General features: G+C 42.0%; 1 protein-coding gene across 2 annotated transcripts in view; it reads right to left on the bottom strand.

Annotated features, from left to right (window-relative positions):
- The window catches only part of LOC138611809 (microtubule-associated protein tau-like), a 90,909-nt gene extending 64,199 nt beyond the window's left edge, over positions 1 to 26,710 (bottom strand). For both annotated transcript variants that reach the window (XM_069685052.1, XM_069685051.1), the window contains exons 1-2: positions 26,602 to 26,710; positions 6,981 to 7,180 (exon numbers count right to left, since the gene is read on the bottom strand). In XM_069685052.1, coding sequence (XP_069541153.1) covers positions 6,981 to 7,170 — 190 coding nt within the window. In that variant the 5' untranslated portion in view covers positions 7,171 to 7,180; positions 26,602 to 26,710. The remainder of the gene's footprint in view (positions 1 to 6,980; positions 7,181 to 26,601) is intronic.
- Between the last annotated feature and the right edge of the window lie 235 nt (positions 26,711 to 26,945).

The following is a 26,945-nucleotide window of genomic DNA, read 5'->3' as shown; positions in this document are numbered from 1 at the left end:
TGCACATATAGCTGTTTGATAACTGCAGGGAACCAGACCTGCATTCAAGCAGTTCAGCCACAGCAATAACAGTTGTGTTAGCGTTATCCTTTCACTTCTAGCATTACACAAAATTCTACTTTGGTTAAACTCAAAACGCAGAACAAACTGGTTGATTTTTTCTGGTTGAAGTACTTGAATAATGTTGGTGCTGTACAAAATGAGCTTGAGGCTGAGAAATGGAGCAGAAGTAAAGGTTTGCCCTTAACGACATTGAGGATAGATGAGCTCACTTCACATAGCAGGAGTCAGGTTTATTACAGCCCTTCATCAAAGCTGAGCCTCGACCGACTTCACAGCTTCCACATCATTAACACCGAAGTGAAAGGAAGAATACTACACACTTCACCACAGAATTCAAGAGACAAAGTTAGACAAAGTTCAAGACAAGAGAGGGAGGAGTGAAAGTATGAGTATAAGACAACAAATATAGAAAGGAAAAGAGGTTGAAGACATGAGAGATTGGTGGAGATAAAGCCATTAAAAAGGAAGAGAGGGAGATGGAGGGAGATGTTCCCGTGTCTCAGAGTATAGATCTCATGGACTGGTATTGGTTCTGACATGTACCCTGACCATCCAACTAGATATTCCAATATGTCAATCAGGTGAGCTTTTATGTCAGGAATATTTGACATTAATATAAAACAGTTCATCTGTGTTCACAGCATATTATTGTAGCCACCTATTGTACCGAATGCACATGCTGACGTTCTGCAAGTATGAAGTCTGGGCCAGATTTTAAGTGTTTTCAACTTACAGAATTAGATGAGGCAGCAGTTCCACCTGGGTGCATTTCAGCTAACAGCACTGTGTGTCAAATTAACAATCCACGATCAGCTCTTTCTCGCTCCTCTCATATCTGAATGTCTGTTCTCCCCACTGGATGATGCTCCGAACACATTCTGCCGGAAAGACTCAACTCTGCTCTTATAAACAAAAAGGACAATGGGGTTTTTTTCGCCCTCCACCCTAATTGCTAGAGACCACCCATTTTTTCTGTAGCTTTAATTTAAATTTTACTGAAAATAAATGTTTCCACAGTAAAAGTGAGGTAGACAATACCTGGAAATGAATTAACAAAAACCTGTTTTGTTCTCTTTGGCGGCTCCTATGGCGATACACGGTAATTTTCCTTTTCAGACTGTTTGCCTTCATCTGAGTATGTTTCATTTTCTTTGTTTTTTCACTTATTGTTGAAGTTGTATCTGTAGTCATCCATCTTTTCTTTGTTTGTTCAGCCATAGTAGATTACTGTTTACTCGCAACGCTTGCAGAGAGTGGAAAAGCAGCCGCTTAGCTCCGCCTACCCTCTCTGGCAGACCAACCACTGCTGGCTGATGGAAACGCGTCACTAACTGGGCGCCGCTTGTGACTTTTTTCTGTGAAAGTCGCCACAGACAGCCAGTCTGTAATACTGCAAATGCAAAGGCTTTCATCAGTGGGCCATAGGCTCAATCATCGTGTCGGCGATAGATAGCGACTTAACATTTATTGAAATTAAAATCTTCAAGATTATATCTTTAAGGACCAACAGGCACAGAAATGGATGATGTAGGTCCTGCACTGACTCACAAGAGTTCTCCAATGATTCAGCATTTGTCTCTGTTTAAAAAAGACTCCCAGACATATCTACTTTTTTCCTGGCATTGTTCTTTCTTATGAAAAGCTGGTAACTAACTAACCTCATGACCAGATGAGGAGGACCAACAGAGGTCTGGTAAGCTCACCACTTTCTAACTCCACAGTCCATTCTTCTTTACCATCTTGTCCTCAGTATAAACCGATGTCGACTCAAGTGACGTGTGATAGCAATAAAGCAGCATGGACAGTAAAAAAAAAAGAAAAAGATTGGCCCAGATTGGATATTTGAGGAGGTCCCACATCAGTCCCTGGCTTAAAATCGTATCACATGTGAGTTTGTGCTGTAATGCATGTTAAGTTGAGGATCTGGGATATAAAAACATCCGAGACACCCTGTGGTAAAACATCTGCTGTCAGTGCACAGTCTCTTCCTCAGTATTTTACAGGGACACCCATATGGCACACACAGAACATAGCCTGCAGGCCTATATAGTCACCAGCGCTTGAAATAGTCACACACACACACAGCCAGAGGACACGTCCCTGCTTCTGGTGATCATTATCATACCAGCTGTGCATGGGCATGTCAAAAAGTCTGTGAGATGATACGACAGGCCGACGGTTTATCATAAAGGATTAAAAAAGCAAACACGCAGCTCTGTTCGATGTGCCATCTGTGTTTAGCGTCATAAATATCGAACCAATCAACGAGATCTCATCTCGCCCTGATTCATGCTGCTGTCTTCCATCCATAACCTCCTGTATATGTCATCTCATTAACATTTATCACGCTGGATTAATTAATACGAAAAATATATTATATAACAGCTGCGAGAGTTTAATCTATGGTCACATCGTGGCCATGTGAGGTGATACTTAGAGCCACCTGAAAATAACTCTTTCAATGTTTTATTCATGTTGCATGATAATCAGAAACCTGGGCACAATTCTAACAGTGGCCCAGGTATAATACAGAGTCATATAGTCAGTGACTCAGTAATATGCTGCTTAAACTATCCTAACTAACAGGATAGGCCAAGTAATGTTGAGGGAGCAGAAGCCTGAAGTGAGCTGCTGTGTCATCTGCTTCTGAATTTACCTTTTTATTTGTAAAAAGTTACATCGTCTCTTTTTAATGTGAGCATTATTGACAACATTGGCAAGGTGTGGATGGAACAAGTCACTATCTATCTATCGAATGAGGCAACATAATGGTGATTGAGCCTATGGCCCACTGATGAAAGCCTTTGCATTTGCAGTATTACAGAGTGGGTGTATGTGGCGACATTCACAGGAGAAATCACAAGCGGCGCCCAGTTAGTGACGTGTCTTTCATCACCCAGCAGTGGTTGGTCTGCCAGAGGGGGTAGGCGGAGCTAAGCGGCTGCTTTTCTGCTCTCAACAGTCAACAGACAATCTACTATGGCTGAACAAACAAAAAAAAGATGGATGACTACAGATACAACTTCAAAAATGAGTGAAAATACAAAGAAAAAGAAACAAACTCGACGCTCAGATGAAGCAAACAGTTTGATGAGGAAAGCGACCGTCAGCCAGGAAAATCAAGAGTTACAACCGGAGCCAACCGTGGACGTCACACATGCAACACTGTCTGGATATCTGGGAAGTTTGCTCCCGCAATTGCCGTTTATCGCCATAGGTGCCACCAAAGAGACTGGGATCTTCGAGATTAGCACTTTAAGGAGGGTAGATCAGTTTAACACAGGCAATAAAAATTTAAACTTTCATTGTGAATGTGGCATCCTGATGCTGACCTGCCATAAAAACAATTAAAGTCTGTAGATCAACTTACTTGTTCTACAAATCAAACAGCCACTATACAGGACCACCTGAGAGGGCACGCAACTGAATGTCATAGCTTTGAAATAGAAAATAATATCAGCCGAAATAATGTTTTAAAGTCTACTTTGAGCTATTTAAAAGGAAAAACACAAGGTCAAAATCAATCAAATACATGTAATACTCAATAATGAAACATGAAGTGCAATTTTTAGAGAATGACAACATGAACACTGAGCCGAGTGGCTCTTCTGAAGTGTATGTTATCAAGTTAAAAAGTGGGCGTGAGTGCGAGAGAGCATGCCACTGGTTTCACCAATGATTTACTTGAGGAGAACTCAGCTTGTATAAAATTGTTTTAAAAAAATGGTACTCTTATATAACCCTGGGTGTGTCATAATGTCCAAATAACAATTGGATCAAATGGCATTATGGGATATGTAGCCTTTTAAATCCTGACCCGCATCTGGGACAGCAGCATAGGTGGTGTTAGCTCATCAGGTAAGGGGAAGCGTTTACGAGCCATTGGCCTGCAGACACTCAAACATTTTCTATTAATCAACACATTCTAGACATATTCCAAGCAAAAGTCCAGTTTTTGTTTCGAGGATTAGAGTGTTAAAGGGTTTAATTGGTCCAGGGCTCATCCATGATATCCCAAGACAGAAACACACTAGGTTGGAAAAGGAAGCGTGAGGACTGGATCTGCTGCGGATCCTGAGATGATCTCTGCCTCTGGCATCTTCCAACCACCCAGCCATATGAGCCGGACCAAACGCCACCACAGTTGGTCCAATTGCCCAGGGAACAAAGATGGCATATCAGCTAATGAGAACCAGTTATAGATTTATTTTCAGATAGAAAGGATTCACTGTGGCATATTGGTGAAAACAATAGGAGAAGACAGCCTCTTTATAGCTCTGCCTACAGACAACAAGTCAGAATATCTCAGCCTCAGCGGCCTTGAGTTCTTGTTTATCCTGTGTCTCGTCAGTTTCCCTAATTTATGAGGTGAAGGATTTCATCACAAAAGACTTTTACCAGCAAAAGAATCTACAAGTGCCATGGATGACAGTTGCTGCCAAACTCTGTTTCCCTGCATCTCGGGACTGTTGCGTGTCAAACACTGACAGCGAGGCTAACATTCAACTCATTGGACCAGACTTTGCCAATGGCAGGCTGCTAATTTTGTGCTTGTGTGTGTGTGTGTGTGTGTGTGGTAATAGTAATGATGCTAATACAGCGCTGTCTCCGGGCTGACACAGCATAACAATGACAGGAAGAAAGAAAGAGGGAGTACTGGTGTAGCAAAGACTGAAAGACACAGCAAACAAGGCTGTAGGGGAAAAGAAAAACAAACAGGTTGAATGAACGAAGGTTAGTGCAGACACAATATAAAGGCAGAGTTAAAAAGATGTCGGTCCTAGAGCTGATTGAAGTCAAGACAGGACTAGCCTCAGCGATGAAGCAATTGAACTTAACCTTCAAAAATGCGGACAGTCGTAGAGTATCGTTGATGGCCCTGATACATAGAAAAGAATCTAATCTGTATTTTGAGCACTGACACTAACAAAGGGAAAAGTCAGAGGATTTCACTGCTGTTGAATATTGAACTCACAAGGTCTTATTATTCTCAGGCCACTACATCATCCCACAACATGACTAAGTACGCTGTAACCTTGCACTGTTGAAAGCACATTAATTATTCACACGTCATTCTTCCTCCTTTTTTGATCATAATGACTAAAAATAAGAAAGACCAACAATGAGTTGTTATTGTACGAGATAAACCAATCATATCTTTAGTTTTCAGAAAGGATGCTTGCTGGCAGCTCGGTTGTTAAGTGTAATGAATGAATCTTCAAGTTTAACTTGAGAGCATGTTTCTTTAATATTTTAGATGTAACACTTTTTTTAAATTGAGAAATGCATGCAGCATGTGAAATAGCGCTTCCTTTCTGTGAGGCTAATGTTAGCATCACATTTTCAATATAAAGATTTCTTGAAAGTGGACTTTTCACAGACTTCCTGGATTGCAAACACAGACCCTGGCGACAGTAAAAAAAAATCTGTTGTGGTGAAACTGTGCACATCACAAATACAGGCGAATGTTTGGTGGTAAAAATGTGGCATATTTTAGTTACTGCCAACTAATGTGTGGTCCCTGAAGGTGGCCATCTGAGGAACATCAAAAACAAGCTCACAGACCAACCACGTGTGACCACAAATTAACACTTCCCCCCAACCTCGAGGCATGATGAAACCCTTTCTATATGATAACCAACGTCTCCGTGTGTCTGGTCTGTTTAACTCTCCGGTCTGAATGAATCCCCTACCCTCTGTCCTTCACTCTCCTCTTCCTCAAACCTTTCAGTTTGCTCTTATCTATATAACTTCTCTCTTAATCTCCCAGCTCTCCCCCATCCTTTTGTCTGTCTGTCACCCATCCATTGCTTGGTTGATGTGTGTTAGGTGTTCACACAGAGCTTAACCTCAGTCTCTGCAAGACTAGTATAGAAAATGTTTAAATATATGATATAAATATTGATATATTTAAGGCAATTTTTCATCAACTAATGGATTTATCAGCCTTTTATATTGCAAACGGATTCATTGAGCAGGAAAGCTTCCTGCCGACAGGAAGTAGGAGACGTGAGTTTTCTTTTCAAGTTACTGTCACGGTAAAGATCTTGCTGATTAAACATACATTTGAAAACCATTAGAAATGTTTGATGACATATCGTATAAATAACACAGCAGCAGCCCACAGGTCTATTTATTTTATAAGGAAATGTGTCGCTGTCACCTGAACTATCCTACCTTTTCATAAGGGTGTCTGAACCAAGAGGGGGGTTTGTTATGTCAAAGGAAAATAGACTTAAAAGTCCCAAATAATAAGAAATATGATTGTTAATTGTTTATATGGACATGAAAACACACTGCATTAATCTGGTATAATTCCCTGTATTTTTTAATGTTGCAATAAATATCGCAGAACAAACAAAAAGTCGCTATATATATATATTTTTCCAACATCGTGCAGCCCTAGTGGGTGAAATAAAACACTGAGTACTCGACCAATCAGAAACGATCAGCACTGCAGGCCCCGCCTTGAAAGTTCCTGGACCTTTGGAAAGTACTACCCCCTGAGCAGAGACTTTTCAGGGGGTAAGTCTGGAACTAAATTTAGACGCCGGTTCCTGCTGTCGAAACGCACCTATGGCTGCACACTTTTAAAACATGACTGGTGTAACTGTAGGTGTAAACTGAGAGTGATAAAAAACCTTAAACATGCAGAACCATTAGTGTAGTCCTTAAAGATCCCAGTAAACAAACATAGTGCAGCATCATTGTGTGTTTCCGCTTGTTTACCGTTTCTAAACTGGGGTCCAATTTCAACTGTACTTAAAATGGGTCCCAGTTATGTCAAAATATCCAAACAGCCAGCTCCTGTGTTAGCTCCTTCAGGAGAGAGAGGGATTCCCTTCAGGGATCAACATCACGTTAACTAAAAGCATCACTCCCCTCTCATGCTTTGTGTGACGCTCGGGGCGACTTACCGCTCTTCATGTCCTTTCCATCCAGTAAGGGTCGGTAGTCGCTCTTGGAGACCGACTCTCCCACCTTGTCGTCATAGCTCTCTTTCTCCAGCGTGGCCACAAAGTCTCTCTTCAGCAGGGCTTCAGCAGGGGCACCGCCTTGGACCCCATGTCCACCCCCACCCAGTGCATCTCGCAGGCTCAGGTCCATAGTCCTGTTACTGGAGAGAAGATGGAGACACAGGTTTGATTACTTTCATTGTGCTTATTGCTGTTTTTCCTACTTCACAGCTTGTCTGACAGTTACATAGCCTGTGTGTCATAAATAAAACTCCCAGTGACAATCACACTTATTATTTGTATGTGTCGGACCACTTCACACTTTGTACAAGCCTGTCAATTCAGGTGAGGGATGAAGGAATATCACACAACAAAAGATGAAGGCTCATGTTTCACTGTGTGCCGTTTATTTTCTCCAATTTAAATTCTCTTCCTAGTCTTCAGTGGTAATACTGTGGAAACCAAATACAGTAGCACTGATCGCAGGTTCAAATCCCGGTCTGCCGATCATTTGGTGCATGTCGTCCCCAACTCTCTCCTCCCAACATTTCCTGTCTATCTTCAGCTGTCCTATCAATTAAAGGCAAAAAATAATCTATAAAAAAATCGATGTGTAAAAACAGTCTTGTGTCTGATCACTCGCGTTTCTGAGCGCTCCTGAACGCAGCATGACTCAGCGCATCCCCCTGAAACACCGCAGACTTCAGTTATCGCCGACGGACTCTTGTTATCGTGTGTGCGTCCATGAATTTGTAAGTTAGTTTTGCATTGATGTTTATGTTACTCTCTGTTAGCCTCGGCTTTGGCCGCGAGTGTATTTTCAGCATGTTGTTATACAGCATGCCTTTCCCCATAACTCTTAGTCTTGTGTGGTTTTGTTCTGCACGCTATGAGATCTCGTGGCCAACAAAGACCAAAACCGAGTAAACATGTAAAAATATTGTAATATTTCAAAATAAAAGTCAAATTCAACCTGTCAGGTGGTGTGTGGGTTGGAGTTTGGGTTGGATCCATCACACCTGATAAATGCCGCAAACATAAATGGTGACAGTGTGACCCCTGAACAAACTCTTCTATCGTTCTGTCTCTCTTTTCTGTTTTCCCTCCATCCAGGCTCCCAGCAAACAAGCTGTCATTGTCTTGCAACTATACCACACACACACACACACACACACACACACACACAATGGCCAGTAGCCAGTATGAGGACATACAGTAGAATGTAACAGCCTTGAGTGAAACTGTAGGCCATTGTTTCAGGGGAGGGACACAGTACAGTGGACACCTCACCCACTCTCACTTTGGGTCTGCACCTCTTCTCTGCTTTCACTTGTGGTTTCTGTCTCACACTCGCTTCTTATGTCCCGTCATTGACTCTGTTTGAATCACGTTTTCTTATATCTGTTTACTGAAACACTTTACTACACATATTTTGACTTGTAATCACACAGCGCTGCCTTTCTCACTCGCTCTCTCTCGCACACAAACACACTCGTGACGCACTCAATAATTCCTTCACTCCAATTATGAAATGAAACAATCCCAAAAAGAGGTTTCCTAACCTCCATTACCCTCTTAGCGTATTATTCTGCAATATTTATCGCTCCATTGGAGAGGTTTCATAAGCCAGAATATTCAGTGACCTGTAGCTGGTGTTCTTTGTTTTCTCGCACCCATTCAGCCTCTCAGTACGCACAATCGGAAATCATTACTCAAAAAGCACACTGGTTTTACTACTGATGAGCCTTTGTTGAACTAATCTTGTTTTTCAAAATTCTGCCGGACCTTGAAGGAAGCTTGGCCTACAGAAAAGGAATAAAGACAACTGTGAGTGTATGGGAAACTTAACTGCAGACCAAAGCTAGAGTGCTACCGACATTATTTTAAAACTGCTGTATTTGAGTAGATGAGCGTGAGAGCGTGTTGGTATAAGCAGGTGATCAGGGCTGACCTTTACTAAGGATCACTCACTCTGTCTTCCATCTATGAAGTACTGCTTCGTATCATCTTAAAGCTGCACTCATCATTTATATGTTATCAATATAAGCATGCATCAAATGTTTATGTGTTATGTGAACAGGGTCCCTTGGTCACCTGTAGCTCTGCAGTTGTGAACAACTCAACAGACTTTTTTGGTCCGTTTTGGAAATGAGTTTGGGTTTTACCGACTCACATCAGCAGCAGGCGGCTGTTTCTATGGAAAAACTCACCAGATGACTTTTAATCCAGAGTTGACCCTTTCAATAATGACTCCTTATGTTTTTATGTTATCCAGATGTGTGTTTGCAGTTGGTATACTTGTATGTACATCTCAAAGAGTGTTTAACGACATGACAGCTCCCTTAAAGTGAAGCCAAACCCTCTCTATCGCCCCCTGCTGACTGGCTGCAGTATAGGTCATAAAGCCCGCCTCCTCCATGTTAACAGATGGGACATGAGTCAAACTATAAAATCAAAATACACGCCAGATACATTTTTCTTAAACATGGTTTCTGTCATTATAGTTAGTTCTTATCATGCTGATTTACATCCAAGTGTTCATTTTTTTGACAGGTTTATTTTTAATTAGTTATTTGATGCTGTCAAAAGGATGATTGACAGCCCTTTTGACAAATACGGCTCCTGCAGCCGATCAGTTCTGGATTAGCAGAGTGGAGGACGAACGGCGAGAGGAGACGTAACTAAAACAATCACTACAGTCATTGAAGTTTCCATATCTGTGAACGTTAACCTCAGACCAACACAAAGAAGCTGTTATGCTGTTAAACACGCCGGTGAGCGAGATCGTTGCTGTTTTTTCGGTGAGTTAAGTGTGTGTTTGGGTTAGCAGAAGTGGCTACGGCGGCGCCACCCGCTGATCTCTACTGTGCGGACTCTGGCTCCATATGACGTCACCACTGCAAGATGGCAGCGCCTTTCACGGGGGCTATTTTGGCATCACTTTCATACAATAGGAGCAGATGGAGATGCATCGTCCATCAATATCTATGCAGGTCTATATATGTGTATGGGAGAAGGCATTTAAACTATGTCTGTTCATTTGTAGGACAAAGTCTTTATTTTACCACATTTGTGTATTAGTTTTAACTTAATAGAAAAAATACAAAGAAGAAAAACAACAACTGCAACCTGCTCAGCAGCAAATGACAAAGTAAGAGACTAGCTGGTGAATAAAGTGGAGCATTTTTACAGCTACACAGCCAGATATTCACCTCCAGAGTTGGTGGAGACCAAAACAGGGCTAAAAGGGACTGAATTTTAGATTACATTTTTCAGGTCACCAGAAGTACTACTCAAAAGAAAAGCTGATGTTGCTCTGTGGCATATTTTTGCTAACACGTTAGTGTCTTTAGAGTGATTACATGTCAGAGTGGTGTTTTTACCCAAGTGGGCAAAAAATATCAACAAATATGGCTCAGGTTAAAAGCAGAATCTTTTAGTCTTATATCAATATATAGCTTTATTTATTCCACATAAAGACATTATCACATTGTATATTTTAGGTTTTGGACTTGTGTGTTCGAAGCAAGCAAGAGAGACTTTCACCTTGGACTTTGGGCCATTTTTTATGTATTTTATGACCTTAAAGTCGAGGTGAAATGTCATTTTAATCCTTTTAGATCACATCCCCGGTAATATTGTGCATCTATTTGACAATATAGGCCAAAAAAATATAGAAAATCCATTTCTTCGTATTCTTATATCAAAATCCGATCATTTTTTTCCGGTAAAACTAAATTTCATGCGTGCTTAAGTTAGCACCAAACAATTTCAACCAATCAATCTGCAACATTTAGCCGCAGAGCACCAAGAACGCTCGGTCAGTTAGCTAGCTACTGCGCTGTGGAGAACGTCTGTCTACGCCCACTTATCAACGATCAAATCAAATCCCTCTAGGGGATCTAGGAAGCTAGATACTCTCGAAATGCCGTTTCAGCAAATACATTTACTCATAAAGAAAATAATAACAGGTCATGAGAGAAGCTGTTAGGATTAGGGTTAGAAATAAATGAAATTTCCTTAAAAATTGCCGTAATTTCAAGTGCTATAACACGACTACGGATTCAACTGTGACATTATAAGTCTGTATTGTTTCAACATCAAGGTCAGGTCAGCATTTAACAGAAGGCCCAAAATTAATTCACTCCATAGAAAGCACTGCAAACAGAACATTTGGGAAATGATGCATTTCCTACACATAACATGCAACTTTGATCAACTTTGACATATTAAGTCTGTTATATCAATATCACACAGAAGCCCCGTGATGTAACTGGTGGTAAGTAAAAAATAAAAGTGTATCTGTGTGTGTGTGTGTGTGTATGAGAGAGAGAGACACAGAGATGATGATGATGATGATGGGTTGTTGGGTGAGACAGCTGTTGCACTTTGAGGGATTAAAAACTATCTCCGTACCCACAATCCCTTGCTCCAGCAAACACCACCTCTCCCTCTCCCTCTCCCTCTCTGACTCCGACCGTCTGCTACGTAATCATCTCATCCTTCAGAACACTGACAGCTCGCACGCAAGCATACGCAAACAAACAAACACGCACACAGGCGCGCACACACACATTGGCAGGAAATCAAACGCGTCACTGTACCGCCAGAATACAGGAGAGATCGCTTTGATTTGTGTGCATGTGTGAACACGAGCCACCACCTAAATTAAGCTCCGCCACCATCCTGTTAGCTCACTGTATACTGTACACATAATGTGAGTTTTAACTCGTCGCAAAACAACACTTCATTTTGACGCCTCAATATGACTTACAAAAGCATACCACGCCATCAGCTACAACACTGACCATGTAGGGATGATGGACAGTGAGCCGGTTGTTCTAGCCTAATGGTCCCTCCACTATGACAACCCGCTCACTGTGCATGAACCCGCTTGCTGCACGTCTACTTAGAAAAGAAACCTCTAATTTTAAATGTTTTTATTGATCTAAAAAGGATTATTTTCCAAAGAAATAGTCCCTGACATTCTACGGTTAAAACTGCTTCCATGACGACGGTAGGCTCTGCAGGCCTTTTTAAATCAGTCTGGTTAGCTGTTATGACTTAAACCAATGATTCTTTTCGCCATCTTTAAACACTGTTATACCCCATACCGTGTGACGTTTACTTCCTGTTCCTTCTTTAACCGTGCTGATGTCATAGCCTACAGCTCTTTGTGCCTAACCTCTAATGCTTTTTCTCCACCGTTCGTCTCTTTTATTTTTCCCCACAGTAAAGAGACCAACTTGAAATCTCCTGGACTTCTTTCTGTGGATAATTATGATCAAAGCTGCTCCCCAGAAAACTGTTGTTCAGCAGCAATCTGGTATAAAGAAACATAGAAGGCCGTGATTGACCAATCAGAGTGGAGTATTCAACAGAGGCCTGTAATAATTCTATACAGTTATTCTGAATGCTTGTCACCTCTTTTATAACATCAGATTCTTAAGAAGCGATTTTCAGCGCCAGACTGAGGATCCTTTGTGTATATTTTCACCAGCAGAGTTTCACAGTGAGGACAGCGTTGGCCGGTTAAAAGCGAGCAGGCTAAGATTTCTGTACACACAGGTAGCGAGAAAGACAAAAAAGAAGGGAGTTGACGTTGCAGGCCATGGACGTCACTCTGGACATTACTGTTAAACAACTGGCTTGTAATGTAACATTCATGTCATGCTACCAACTACCAAGCTATATCTTCCTGCTGGCTTATTTTCAAAAAAGACCTGACATAGCCTCTTTAACAGACTGACTATAACAGAGCAACTGAATCTGTTAGCTGTAGGCTAAAAAGATGTATGAAAAGTTTAACTATCATAATATTATAGTCATACATATGTCATACCTATGCATCCTGCAAATGGCTTTGTTTCAATGAGAAGATAAAAAAGTATTAAGGAGGAGTTGCTTCTCTCTTTCACTTGCTTTTAAAAGAAATTAGCACATGAAGCCAGAACACAAATATTGATATCCAATACTGACGGCCTCTGAGTGTTTTTATTCTGTCATGTTTGAACATAACAAACTGTGCGCTGACTTGTGCTGGGGGATATTTTGACTGAAAGTGCATTTCTGTGACTGGACATCAAATTATCAAAAAGAAGTGCATTTCAAAGTCAAAGATTCACCAAACTCTGAGCGTTTTATAGAGCTCATTTCAGCCTGATGAACACAATGTATTAACAAGGAGGTGAACAACCATGAGATTTGATCATCAGGACAGTCAGCGTCTCTAGAATTACAATATAAGGCTGCCCGCTCAGAGTCAGTGCTGGTGTTTCAGGACAAACATTAGATGCTAAATTAATGCCTTAAAGCAAAGACATTTATGACTGATAACAAGGGCAGTCTGGGGGATGAAAGAGCCATCTTTGTAAGACAATAAAAAACCTTCTTAGTCGGTGTGGACATTAATATAAGGACGCCTTCTGTGATGCCCGATAAAGACTGACACTAAGGGAAAACTTATATGAGAATATCCAATATGAGAGGCTAATAAGACGATGCTACACACTGAGATATAGCCTAGTAGTTGATGATATTCACCTTTTAAAATGCTACATTACAATAAGCATGGCAGCTTTTACATGTAGTTTTTATATTTTTGCCCAACTTAGGGCCTGTGTCCACTAACGGCGTTTGTTGTGCTGGCAGCGCCTACTTCCTGTGCAAAACCAACGTTCAGTGTTTTCAGCGTTCAGCATCCTCAGGACAAACACTTCCTCGTCAGCTGTTTATGCCGTTGAAAGTTGTTTCGCAGTTAAAAATAATTTTTGGAACATCGCCGCACTTCACCGACCAATCAAAATTAAGAAGGAGCGGTATTCTGATATCAACTGTGTCAACAACAAAGGCGGAGGAAAAGCTAATCCTATTGTTTTTTTGAGGGTGCAAGTCGCCAGGACACGACTCATTCCCATTGTTTATGTTTTCTTTGTCAAATTTCATTGAATTAAGGCAAATTTTAAGCATGCAGAGCGATTTAAAACAGAATTAACGATCACTGCCGCCAGACAACTTTTGTAACCAGCAAAGCGCTCTGAAATTGAGGTTGTGGGCGCTGCCAGCACAAAACATGCCATCAATGGACACAGGCACTTATGTGTACATTTTGAGTAGCATTGTGATTTGTGTTTGCATCAGATTGTGGACAATCGTGACAGTAGTGAGCTTAATAATACAGGTTTATCAGCATATGTTGGTTTCAGTATCTGTGCCAAAAATAACGGCACGCAAGGTAGCTGCAAAATCCACTATCGTGCATGACAAATCCTGGGCTACAGCCGTACACTGCTGCAACAGAGATGGATGCTGGACAGACTGTTGTGGAGTATGCCAATAACAGAAAAGTGCCACTTAAGAGTGAATCTATTTATACAAGTGCTGCTTGCATTGTTGCCTAATGTGAGGACAAGATGACTGTCTCACTCCTGCCTTGTGAGTGGTAGAACATGTGGACGCTCACAGTCTGGAGAAATGGGGTGAGAGGGTTGTCCACACAACTGCGAATTACTGACCGTGTGCTTCCGAGCAAGAAAACAGACCTCGACTTGTCAATAAACATTTACTCATCTGTCTAAATACAAACTGAGGTGTTAAAACATGTGACTAATGTACAGTCCAAGTCAATATCAAGCCAAAACACAACAGAACGCAGCTGTTTTCGCTGCACAGTTTGATACCAGTCAGCTTCACAGCCGAGCCTCAGGTCTGTGCAGCTCAGTGATGAGTCACAGGACGATATCTCAGTCCGTGCTAATGATGTAACAACAGTGAATGGAGAGGATAGTGGCCCTGAGGAGCTCTTTCCTCCTGCATTCATGGGCTTTTAAAAGAATCATCGTTGGTCATTGAAAACATGTTGCCACAACATTTCATGTCCAGACTCGCAATGTATTTTGACCTGCGAGCATCAGTCAACACAGCACTTTTTTTTATTGCTACATTTGATGAAAATTGCATTATGTAAAGTTGCCATGGTAATGTCATGTGACACACAATGAGGCACATCACTGCACTCAGACCCGTCTCAGTTTTTCAGCAGCTCTGAATTCACTTGTGCAGACAAGAGGAAGGGTTCACATACAGGTGAGGAGACTGAGAGGCAGTAAGAAGAAGTCTTAAGATAACGGTGGAAGAGGAACACTTACATTTTGAAATGACAGAGTGACATAACCATTAGACAGTAAATTATCTTTCTGTCAATTATCTTTAGCTCGTTCTTTTTCACAGTCGGACATTTGTTTTTCTCTTTACCGTGCAGGCTGAGCAGCATAAAGACTGTTGTTAAAAAGAAATCAAAATGAGTTGACTCATTATTTCTACTGGAGAGGAAAGCAAAAACCTGCTTCAGACTTCAATAAAATATCACCAACAACATACAGAATATCTGTCAGTCTATATGTAAGTTGTAAAGAGTCACTTGTCGTGGTGGGCCCACAGAGGGAAGGTGCTCATCTCTGCAGTTCCCCTCCCTCTCTACTGGGGAATATAGCATCTGTCAGCACGATGTTTTGGTCCATCCACTGCTCATATCAACATCTCTGTTGTCAGTGAAAAAAATCCCATAAACACACGGCAGTGTTTCTGCTACGCCGCCATTAAAATTATTTCCACTGCTGCTTCAGATTTCTGTGTCCTGAAGTCGCAATTAGATGACTCTGCAGAGATTTCTGCTCCAAAAGAACGGCAATAAGAAAAGTATAGAAAATACAATGTTTTCTTTAAGTTTAATTTTTCATATAAAAACAATTTGTGGTTCCAGCTTCCCCAAAGTAAAGTTGACTGCTTTTCCTTTGAAGTATCTTACATGAATGCGTGAGTAGGCCTAATAACCTGATGATATCATCAGGGTGCGATTTGTAAAAAAAATACTTCAGCTCTTGTCTCAGAGCTCTTCTCTAAAAAACAAACAACAGCTCGGTGCTCTCAGTCAGGCTGCAAACTTTGCCACAGAGGCTTTAAAGTGCCCTCTGTATAAATGTAAACACAGATATGTGTTTAAAGTTTGATTTGTAGTCATTTTGTCATTCACTCCCAACACTGGCGTCCAGTGTGCACACCATCCAGGTACAACAAAACCCTCTACCCCCACTGCTGAAAAGAATCCTAGAGGAAACCCTGCACTGGCTGGCTGGTGAATTTAGTGGAATATTTAGACAGTAAAGATCCAGATATTTGCTCAGGAGTTGGTGGAGACCCAAACAGAGCTAAAACAAAACTCTCCCACAGCCGTCCCAGTAGAGGTCTTCACAGGTCAAAATTTGCGCACCTGAACCCTAAGAGACCCGTAATTGTGCGACCTGGAATCGAACTGGACCCGTCTATTATTTGAACGCTTCGGCCCGAACTGAGTTATGTCGGACCCGATCCTGGCCGAGCGAAACAGACACGATCAGCAGCGACTTCACAGCTGATTACAATCAACAAGTTACCGTCAGTCAGCTGTCAAAACAAACCTTTTTGTCCTACCTGTGTGACGCAGCCTTCTCCCCTGTATCTGACCTTGCATATCATCCATCCTCCGCCAAGAAAGTTCATCAAACACATCCAGGTTTCCTGCTATCCATGTCGTGTTGATAAAAACAGCGACGCTAATCCACTAGCAGCTCTTTTAGAAGCCACACACACGCGTTACACTGCGCTTACTTTCTTCTCGTCTTTGTCCACAAATTGCATAAATGAGGTTTTACCTCTTTATATTCATTTTCTTTTATTTTTTTGTCCTGCAGTCATGATGTCACTCGTCTCGTTGCTCTTTCTTCCTTCTTTTTTCCCACTTTAATTCTCTCACGTTCTCACGCAAACGACACATTGTTGCAAGTTAAAATGCACACAGACATACACAGCACTTCAATCATGAACCTTTAATAATCACGGTTCTTCCCGGATCCATTCGGGTATTACACATAATGTTGAACAGACCCAGACCCGTTTGACCATGTGGTCCTCTACGCCCCAGCCTTGTGAAGAGCTCTTGTTTGCTATTATCTACATTCAGACACAAAGATCAATATTATCTGTCTGTTTAGATGGCGACTTGAGTTTTTCCTGATATAACAGACTGCTCCTAAAATGTGTTAGTGGACGTCTAAGATGACGGGGCCAGCAGAGGATAAATGGGGAGCCTAATTCAGTTAGGAGCTAACAATCCTGACAGCTGAAATGTGTCTGAGAGTCCATTAGCGAGCTCAGACATGTCCAGTGTGAAAGTTATGCTCACGTCTGCTGAACCTCTTTCAGTCATGGCTACAGGCGTACTGGAGGATTTCCCTCCAGTTTGTTCCCTTTTCTTCTCTATTTTCATGATTTTTAGTGACAATAAAAACCTGTTACAACACAAACAGCAGACAGCAGGGACACAGTGTGATTAAGGGGTGTTAATAGTATAGGATTAAGGCAGTTACTTCCACATTTGCACCCATTTCTGAGTCCTGGCGTTCAACGTGTTAACAAAATCCTGTCATTGGTGCCCAGCCAGTCGCCATGGTGACTCAGCAGCTCCTCGCTGTCTCCTTCTTGACGGGCACAAGCTCCGACACACAAACACACACACACACAGACGCACAGTGTGTCTCTGATGAGCAGCAGTTTAGATTACTGCTGACAACACACCGTGTCAACCTATCCACACACACACACACACACACACTTGCACACAGCGTCAGTATATGAGAGAAAGGTGCAGACAGTCAGCTTATAAAACCGGCCTAATGACGAACTGCGCAAATCTGTCAAATGTGGCTCTGAGCTGCGTCTGCGTGAGAGATGATCAAGAAAATCAGGAGTGCACAGAGGAGATGAGATGCAGAAAGTGAAGGAGACCAAACAATGGAGGTAAAATGAGAACAGATGAATGAGACGGCGCTGCCTCTGACTGTTTACACTGCAGCTCAAAGTGTCCAAGTGTGTGATCTTGTGTTTTTATTGGAGCGTGAGCAGAAGACAACGCCGTTATTTATTTAAGACAATATTTCTGAGTTCAGTAACACATACGTGTTTGTGCATCTAAAATACAGTCAGTCCAAACCACAACACAATGCTGATCTGACCTTGTCCCTCCCCATACTGCTTCTGGTACCTAAAATAATGAAGTGGCCTAATTAAGACTTGAAAGACTGAACTGAAAGAATGTGTTGGAAACATGTGACAAACATTTGTACATTTTTGAAGAATTGTGACAAAGTGAAATGCGATTTGTTACTTTTACTCTGATACTTGCTGTCATCCATCTTTTAATGCATTCCAGTCAGCGGACGGGGACGTTCTGTACATATTGTTCCTCTCTCTACTGTACCATCCGTTGTCACGTCTGCTCTGAATGTCGATCAGCAAGAACAGACAAAGGAAAGACCTTTTCTTGTCTCAGATCACAAACACACACTGATGGAAGCTCGCTGGAGGAGGAGGAGGAGGAGGATGGAGATGAGAAGACACGCGGTCATCCCATCCTCTGCGGCTCTACTGTAGCGTATGATGTCAGGTCTGATCTGACTCTCTGCCTCCTCCCTCAGCAGGAGAGAACGACCTTTGTTGTTTCCTCTGAACCCTCTGTTTGATGTGTTCACTGCATCTATGACATACACTCCGGTCAGTTAGAGCACCATTGTTATGGTCATCATGGTACTGCGCTCTGTTTGGCATTTAGTGTAAGTACATTGAAGCTGGTGTTAGCTGCTTCTTTTTCACTTTCAGTTTCTCCTTATAATCATGCGAGGACAAAACAAAGCTGAATTGAAACCACAACTCCCTCCTATAAACAAAACTACCTTATAAGAAAGCACATTTATGTTTTTAACAAAGCAAATAGTCTATACTGAGAAATAAGCCGGGCAAATGTCTCGCTCAGTATTGTTGCAGAAACAGTTCTAAATGCAGTCGGCCACTGAGGAAGAAAAAATGGCAGAACAGTAAAGCCAAACGAGGTTTGAACTCATTTACAAAGAGTGTCACCATTAAATAGTTGTCCGACACAGAGAACCGATAAGTCGACTTTTCTGAAGTAAAACATCACACCTGGTATAAATTTCCATCCGCTTTTACTGTACGAAATTGAAGCCAAAATACCCGCAGATAGACGCTGCCATCTTGCTGCACAGTAGACATCGGTGGTTTAGCCACTTTCGCTAACCAAAACACACTCTTAACTTACGGAAAAAAACAGCAAAGATCTACCCGTTGGCGTATTTAAAGCTGTAGTAGGTAACATTATTAAAACTAACTTTTTGTCATATTTGCTCAAACTGTCACTTTAAACATGCAGTAGTACATGAGAGAGATAATCTGTGAAAAAATCATGTTCCTCTGGCTCCTCCTACTGCTCCTAATGGCATTTGTAAGAATCCAACACTCCCGAAACACAACAACCAATCAGAGCCGAGCAGTCTCTCAGGCTGCTGTCAATCACACGCTGCGCAGCACCACTCCTCCGCGCATGCTCACACGGTCAAGCTCAATTTCTTCAGTGTGCGCAGCTTCAGCTGGTTTGTGTCCACAATGGCTAAAACTGTACTCCATCTCAACAAACGCCATCAGCTCACGGAAGCCTTCTCCTTCCACAAAACTTAATGTGAGCATATCTCCAGTCACAATGTTTGTTAATAGCAGGCTAATCTTCTGTGAGACTGCCTGTTGTCCGTCTCCGCTGGCCTCTCTCCTTTAAGCGCATGTGGTGAAGCATCAAACTAGTATTTCTATGATACACAAATTTAACACCACATATCTTGCACAGCATGTTATCTTTGTCTTTTTTGTCAAAGTACTTCCAGGCATCACTTTGGTCCTGATCCTGGTCACGGCTGGCATGGTGCGTGTAAGCTAACTGAGTTAAACTACTTTAGCCGACGCATGTGCTTGAATAATGTCGTCAACAACAAGTGCCCGAGTATTCATCCCCATCCCTAGACAGAACCAAGGCTCTGTATTCAAGTTATGCTCACTTAAAACACATTAAAAACCACTGACTAACCTTCTTCAGCCACTAAAGTGACGCATATTAGTTGATGTTTACTTCCAGTAAGTACCTGGCCCATCCAACACCAATTGGTCCCAAGTGTATTCTGGGTAATGTGACTATTTATAGCAGTGCTGTTGAAGCCCAAACCCCTGACTGGAACACTTCTGTCCCCAAAGCGCTTTGTTGTTTGGACTCAGTCTTAGAGGGGGTTCCTGTTAATGCCAGGGTCTGCCTCACAAAGCAACATAGTGTGTTTGTGAGTGAACTCGGAGTTTAACACAAGCCTTTCATTTTCCACAAAGGTGATTCACTGTTAACCAGGCAAGATCACCATGGCAACCCTGACAGAGGATGAAGCAGGTTAAAGTTAAAGCGGTATCAATAACGTGCCTACCCTCTCACCCGTCAGCTCTCTCAGAAAAAGTCTGCAGAAACGGCGTAAAGTGAGGAAGCACTGATGACTTATCCGATGAGACACAACAAAATGTAGGCAGCAATTACAGGCCCCAACGGAGGCAATGAAAATGGCTTCAAGCTGATATTCATACCTTACATCATTTTCTCAGGTCATCAGTAGCTAGTGGATATAAGTTACGATTGCAAATTAAGTGGACCAGGTCTGTCAACAGATTCTCAAGAGTAACTAGTGCAACAAATTGCGCCCTTATTCCCATCAGCACAGTGTGAGGCCAACTTCATAACAAGGCCTGACTCAAAGGGAAGAACAACATTGTATGAATGAAAAGTTTCCGCTCTGTCTTCATTAGCGAGCAGTGCTGAGACTATTACCTGGGCCTTGACAATAACTGCACTTTACCTCTGATTATCTACTCTATCCTCTGCTACTCTCAGACACACACTTGCATGTTCATGCATTAGCACCAATGACTATATAGATGGATGACACATCTCCATCTACTCTCATTGTACAAAAGTAAAGCCAAAATCACCCTGAGGCGGGCGCTGCCATCTTGCAAATTTGTGGCCAGTCCATGCAGTAGAGATCAGCTGGTGGAGCTGCAGTGTTGACGCACCGCTCCTTCCTCTACCCAAAACACACATTTAACTTATGGAAACAACGGCAAACATCCTTCATGTCAACACATTCACCAGAACAGCTCATTGTGTCGATAACCTGAAAAATGTAAGTCTCTTCTTCCGCTCTATTTTGGTAGCCAACAAAATGTTTCTCTTGAGCAGCAAAATGCTCCACTATGTTCACAAGCTAGTTTTGTCTTTCTGCTGTTGAATATAGCTTCCTGCTGCAGCTTGAAATGTGCCTGAGCAGGGCTGTGCCATGGAGTACGTTTGCAGACAGGAAACCAAAACAAAAAGCTTAAAGAGATAAAACAATAAATTCTCAGTAGAAGTGAAAGGAACCACAGATTTGGTTTATTATTCATGGGTTCATCACTGCTAGCAACCTCTTACACAGTACATCAAAGTGTCTTGACTATTAAATAATGATTAATAAATAGCACTTTGTGGAGCAGTGAACCGTAGGTCCAGAAGGTTTGTTCATTCAAACAGCAGAAGGAGAAACATTTTACCCAAAACATCAAAAAAGAAATAACAAACATTTGGATGGATTTTATTTGGGCTGCACAATTAATCAATTGTTAATCTGGATCACGATTTTGTCTTCCCACGATTAAATAGACAGCGATATTGACGTTTAAAATGCTCCGCCCATAAAAAACTCTGCTGCATATCAAATCAAGCGCTCCCTGAAAATCCCCAAAGAGTCCCCCAAAACACCTCATCATCACAAGACAAGCAACACAATTAAGTTGTTCAACCACCTGAATAAACACCACAAATGAAGGCCAAGAGGAACGTCGCTGCTCCCCGTCTTTGACCAGTGCAAGTCAGAGACCTGGATCCCATAGGATCCGTGTCCGGCGCATTCCGTCCGTGCCGCGGTTCTGGTCTATCAGACGGCGCGAACCATCGGCCACAGGAAGTGTGTCGGATCCGCAGCACAGCGGAACGCTGGCCCAAGTAGCTGGATTCACGAGATCACAAAATCGCGGGAGAACTACATTATCGTAAGATAACATCAATGTTAAACAGAGCAATGCACAAACAACAGTTCAGTTTGCATCTCCAGTCTGTACCGGTCTGTACATGGTGTTTTATTTTGAAATGACCGGATGCTGTATGCTGGTTTTGTGTCTGACTTCCTGTTTGGAACGATCTGCTCTGTTCAGCTTGACGCGTGCTTGAAGCGCCCTCCCTCAAAAATAGACCCGGCGCGTATCTTTAGTGGAGCAGAGCCGAGAGATGCTTCTGGGACGCGCCGAAGACGGACCGCGGCGCGTGCTGTGGAATCACGATTACTGATTTGAATGGGCGCGATCAACTCAGGAGGTCAGAGTCGGATCCAGTGAAATTTGAGGGAGACATCCAGAACAGCGCAATACCCTATCCACCCAACTCCCAAAGACACACAGGAATGACCAAAGATACACCAATGCAAAGATGAAACAAATTCAAGAACCTAATTTTAAGTCTTAGTTTGCAGCAAAGTTTGTTCACGAGCTGGACTGTATCACAAAATGGAACTGACAGTGCTGGTCTGTTTTTCAAGTGAATTTCCCTTTGGGGATCAATAAAGTTATTGTTATTGTTATATATGTAAATGCACAATAAAACAACGACTTGTTGACTTACTGATTGAATGAAGAGCCTACACATTTCCTGTTAAAGTAGCTGATTATAACTGTGTTGTTATGATGTTAAATTCTGTATAGCGTTAGTGGTAGGCCGGCTGGATGACTGGATTACCGCCCGTGTCATTGGAAACCGAAGGGACCCCGAGTGGCTGTTTGCCTGGAAAATGGACTGAAAATGCTGAGTTTACCTGCTTGGATGAGTGAAAGCATGATTTCTTGTTTGCTTGGCTTGTAATCTGGGAGGGATTGCATGTAATCCCACCGATCCCTAAAGCAGAAATCATGGCATCATCATCACAACGAACATGTATTAGAACATCTCTGATAATCCATCCAGCTTCCTGCTTCTAGTCTCAGGAATCATCAGCCAGTCTTTTTTTTTCTATTTGAACATGCTATCTCTTCTTCCAACATTCAAGGGTACCAACTGAACCGCAGTGCCAAACCATGCAGGCTGAGATCCAGCCAATACACTCGAGGTCTGAAGTGTATTTGGCTCATGGGCCTTTTTTCTGCCTCACAGCTTCACAAAATTTGTATTTCACAGCAAACAGGACTGAAGAAATGGCATTTGATTTCCCAGACCCATTAGCTAATCAGTCATAATTAGCCTCTCTGAGGGGTATAAAATGCCACGGGTTATTGAGTGAAGCTGTTTCGCCTATCTCGCACACTGCCAACTTTAAAAGGAATCTACATGTGTGATTTATATTCAGCTGAAGCTCACTGGTAGTTACTGAGAAGCAGAAAAAACAGTGTACAGTATGTCTAGATATTAGCTGTACCGTTAGATACCTGGTAACAAACCCATAGTGCGTGTGCGTGTGCGTGTGTGTGTGTGTGTGTGTGCGTGCGCGTGTCTAGCTTCTGCTTTAACCTAAAACTGACCATGAACTGTTTCTGTTTCTGTTGTTGTTCCTCAGCATTCACTTCTTGCCTTGTTATGTTGAAGATAAAGAAAATGCCCTTTTCTGAGTCATGCATTGCAAACCCCCCGGGCATATGCATCCTGTTAGATGCTTTTATGATAATTATTTGTTGCTAAGTGTTTCTACATCCATTTATTACTAGGCAGTGCACAACTCCCTGTCTCTCTCTCTCTTTCTGTGTCTCTCTCTATGCTACTTTCTGGGCCAGGCCGGTTGCAGTAAATGGCTGTCCACCAATGAGTCTGGTTCTGCTCGAGGTCTCTGCCTTTTGAAAGGACGTTTTTCCTTGCCGCCAACTGTTGCCACCTTGCTTGCTTATAGATCGCTCTATATGGAAGGTGTCATGAGATAACTTACGTTGTGTCTTGTCTCTGTAAATTTAGTCTCTTCTTTTAATCTCGGTGATAAAGCCTGTCTATCACTAATCAGTCAAAAAGATCCTTATAGAAATTGTTAAGTGTATCAGAAGGACTGTTGCTAATATTTGAGCAAGAAAGGGGATAATCACTGGGAACTTTTTAACTATTATTCTGCCGGTAGTACCGCATTACAAGCAAGCGCCAGTAAAAACAATGGAGAGGATATATTTTTAAGATGAGATAATAGTCACTTGAAATTTTCGATTATTTATTAATTAATGACTATTCCAATATTCGAAATTCATGACCCATCCCTATTTTGGGGTGACTGCTATGACGAATGTCCCGATCAAGTTTTATGTGCCACTGATCCTGATATGAGTCATTTAATATCACATATCTGTCATTAACAGACCCAATCAGATAACTCTATTTTCCTACAAAATACAGCTGCACAGCACGCTTCAAGTACATTACAGGTATTTACATGAATGTATTGTATGTGCTTGACAATTAGTGCAGTATTGGAACAGTTCAGTCATGCATAAAGAAAACAAATGCTTGCATCAAAGCTGATCCGTTGTGTTTTCAGGAGGAGGGATGTCCTGGGCACGACATGTCTTAACTGATCTGCTGCATCATTTTATACTCTGAGCAGATTCAGTGTTTTACATCAGGTGTTTTTACCTGCAAACCTTTCATGCACATCAATTCACCATAAACATGCGGCGGCCATTTTTGTCTGACATCATACTGTACTGGTGGGAAGCTTAAATGCAGTTTTAATGTTGTAATGCTGTACTACAGTCTGGAAACTGATAAACATTGGCAATGGGCTTGATTTACAGGTGAATCAACAAATTTGACATATTAGATGAGCTGTGACAACAGAGGACATTGGCCCTGAGTGAACATGGTGAGTGCAGAGTCACACTTTAGAAATGTTTATGACCTAAATTATGTGAACTTGTTTCATTAGTTCAGTTGAGGAGAGATTTGAACCGAAGCTTTAAGGGCTACACAAGTATGTTAACATTAGATAAAATAATAATACAGTCCATCCATCCATTATAATACAGAATATTTATAACTGAATTGCTTTTTATCGTTTTTAAATATTAAAAACAGTATAAAAAAACAATGCATGTGTTATCAGATATGTTTGTTTTCCGTCCTTGTAATACACATTCTGCCTGGTCTATGTCTCGGGGTCATGTCCAAAAATAAATAGTCCCACTCATGAAGATCTTTTGTCTAAATGCAGTGTGGGCAATGAGCGACAAAATCAGAGACAGAGACGACAGGTAGGCCCGAGTTGAACGCGTCTAACAATCACAAATATACACATAAACAAAGCAGGCCTATGTTTCCCTGAGTCACAGAACACTAATTTAATTCTTTCCGAAGATACCAAACATGTCAGACTGAATTACCGTAACAGCTGAGGCACACAACTCCAGAATATGTCCTTTATATGCAATGGTGCAGCCATGTGCCTTGGGCTTAGACATCATCTAGCTTTGCCAGTGGTGCAACACGCAGATACAGAGCAGATACTGACGTCTACTTAAACTTTAGAGCCACCTCAACTGCAAGGGAAGTCTCAGGGGCCCATGAGGATGTTGCTTCTCCGATAGTATTTCTAATATGCGTCTGTCTGTGCGGCGGAAGCACGTTTATCAATTAGTTTACGGTGCATTTATTATCCTTAAACACGGCATGTTCAATTGAACAAGTCAAATATACTGAAGACAGAAAACCAAAACATTCAGAGAGAGAAAGACACGAGCATCAATAGAACAATGTGTACTAATCCACACAGAGACAGAGGATGCAGTGTGTGTCTGTGTGTGTCTGCGTGTGTGTGTGTGTGTGTGTGTGTGTGTGTGTCTGCGTGTGTGTGTGTGTAGAGTGGGGAGGGGGTATTATTGTATAACGACAGGCTTAGTCCCTATAGAAAAACACAGTCTCTTCCTAAAACTGGTGTAGACTCAGTATGATAAGATGAAAAACCCTTTATATAACAAGGCCCGGACTGATCTGAAGCTGCACCTGACTGCCTTTGAGAAAAACACACTGCTGTAGTAAAAATCACAGAAACATGTGGACAAATAGCATTAAAATCATAGTCTATAGGCTACTGTAGTCTAATATATGAATATTAAAGAGGTAAAGTCTGAAATAGGTTACCATAACGTGCAATGAGGCCACTACACACTCATTAATGGTTGCTGAGGAGCACAAGGAGCTCGTGCAGGGATAATAGAGGAATATTTTCGAAGTACTCTAGCCCAGTGATTTTTTCAGCAGGAGGGTGTACCATCCCGACTGCGGCACCACCATAACAAAGAGACACGAATCCACGGAGCTCTGCATGGCAGACAGAGATCCCCCTCACACGCCCACTCCCCTCCACCATTGAGATGGGAACCACCGTGCACAAGCAATGTCAAATTTCTAGGTCGCCATAAAATAAGCTAAATTTAGGCCCATATCCATTCCACTGCAGCGCAAGACCTAAAAACCGCCATAAATATGACATGAATTTCATCATTCATTTAGCAGTGCACGAGAGGATGGCGCAGCGCGAGGATACAGTGCACACATAATCGCGCGATGACACGCCATAAATCAGATATAAATCGTACAAAAGGCTTTTCTACTCACCGTTTCGATGTGTCTCGTTTCTCTCGCTGAGTGTGTATGTGTGAGTTAATGTGTGTGTGACAGTCAGAGTGTGTGATGGGGAAAATCTCTCCACCTTTCACTGCTTACAGAGCAGACTGGTGCCAGGACTCAGACACAGGCCCCGCCCCCTTCTTAAGCAGCTCAGCCAATCAGGACTCGGGAGCAAAAAAGGAATCTGCAGGCAGCAAGGCTGCTGCTGCCTTCACGTGCTGCTGTAAAAAGGAGATTTTAACTGGACTGTTTTACTGTATAGGTTTGTAAGAGCCGTTAATGTACACCTAAGGAATAACATCGACAACACGTAATCACAACATGTGCCCCAA

The sequence above is a fragment of the Semicossyphus pulcher genome, unplaced genomic scaffold (genome assembly GCF_022749685.1).
Source record: "Semicossyphus pulcher isolate SPU_LCO1_2020_fin unplaced genomic scaffold, fSemPul1.0.p SCAF_7, whole genome shotgun sequence".
Lineage (NCBI taxonomy): Eukaryota > Metazoa > Chordata > Actinopteri > Labriformes > Labridae > Semicossyphus > Semicossyphus pulcher.
Note: the sequence above shows the minus strand (reverse complement) of the source record. Positions and strands in the feature narration are given on the sequence as shown.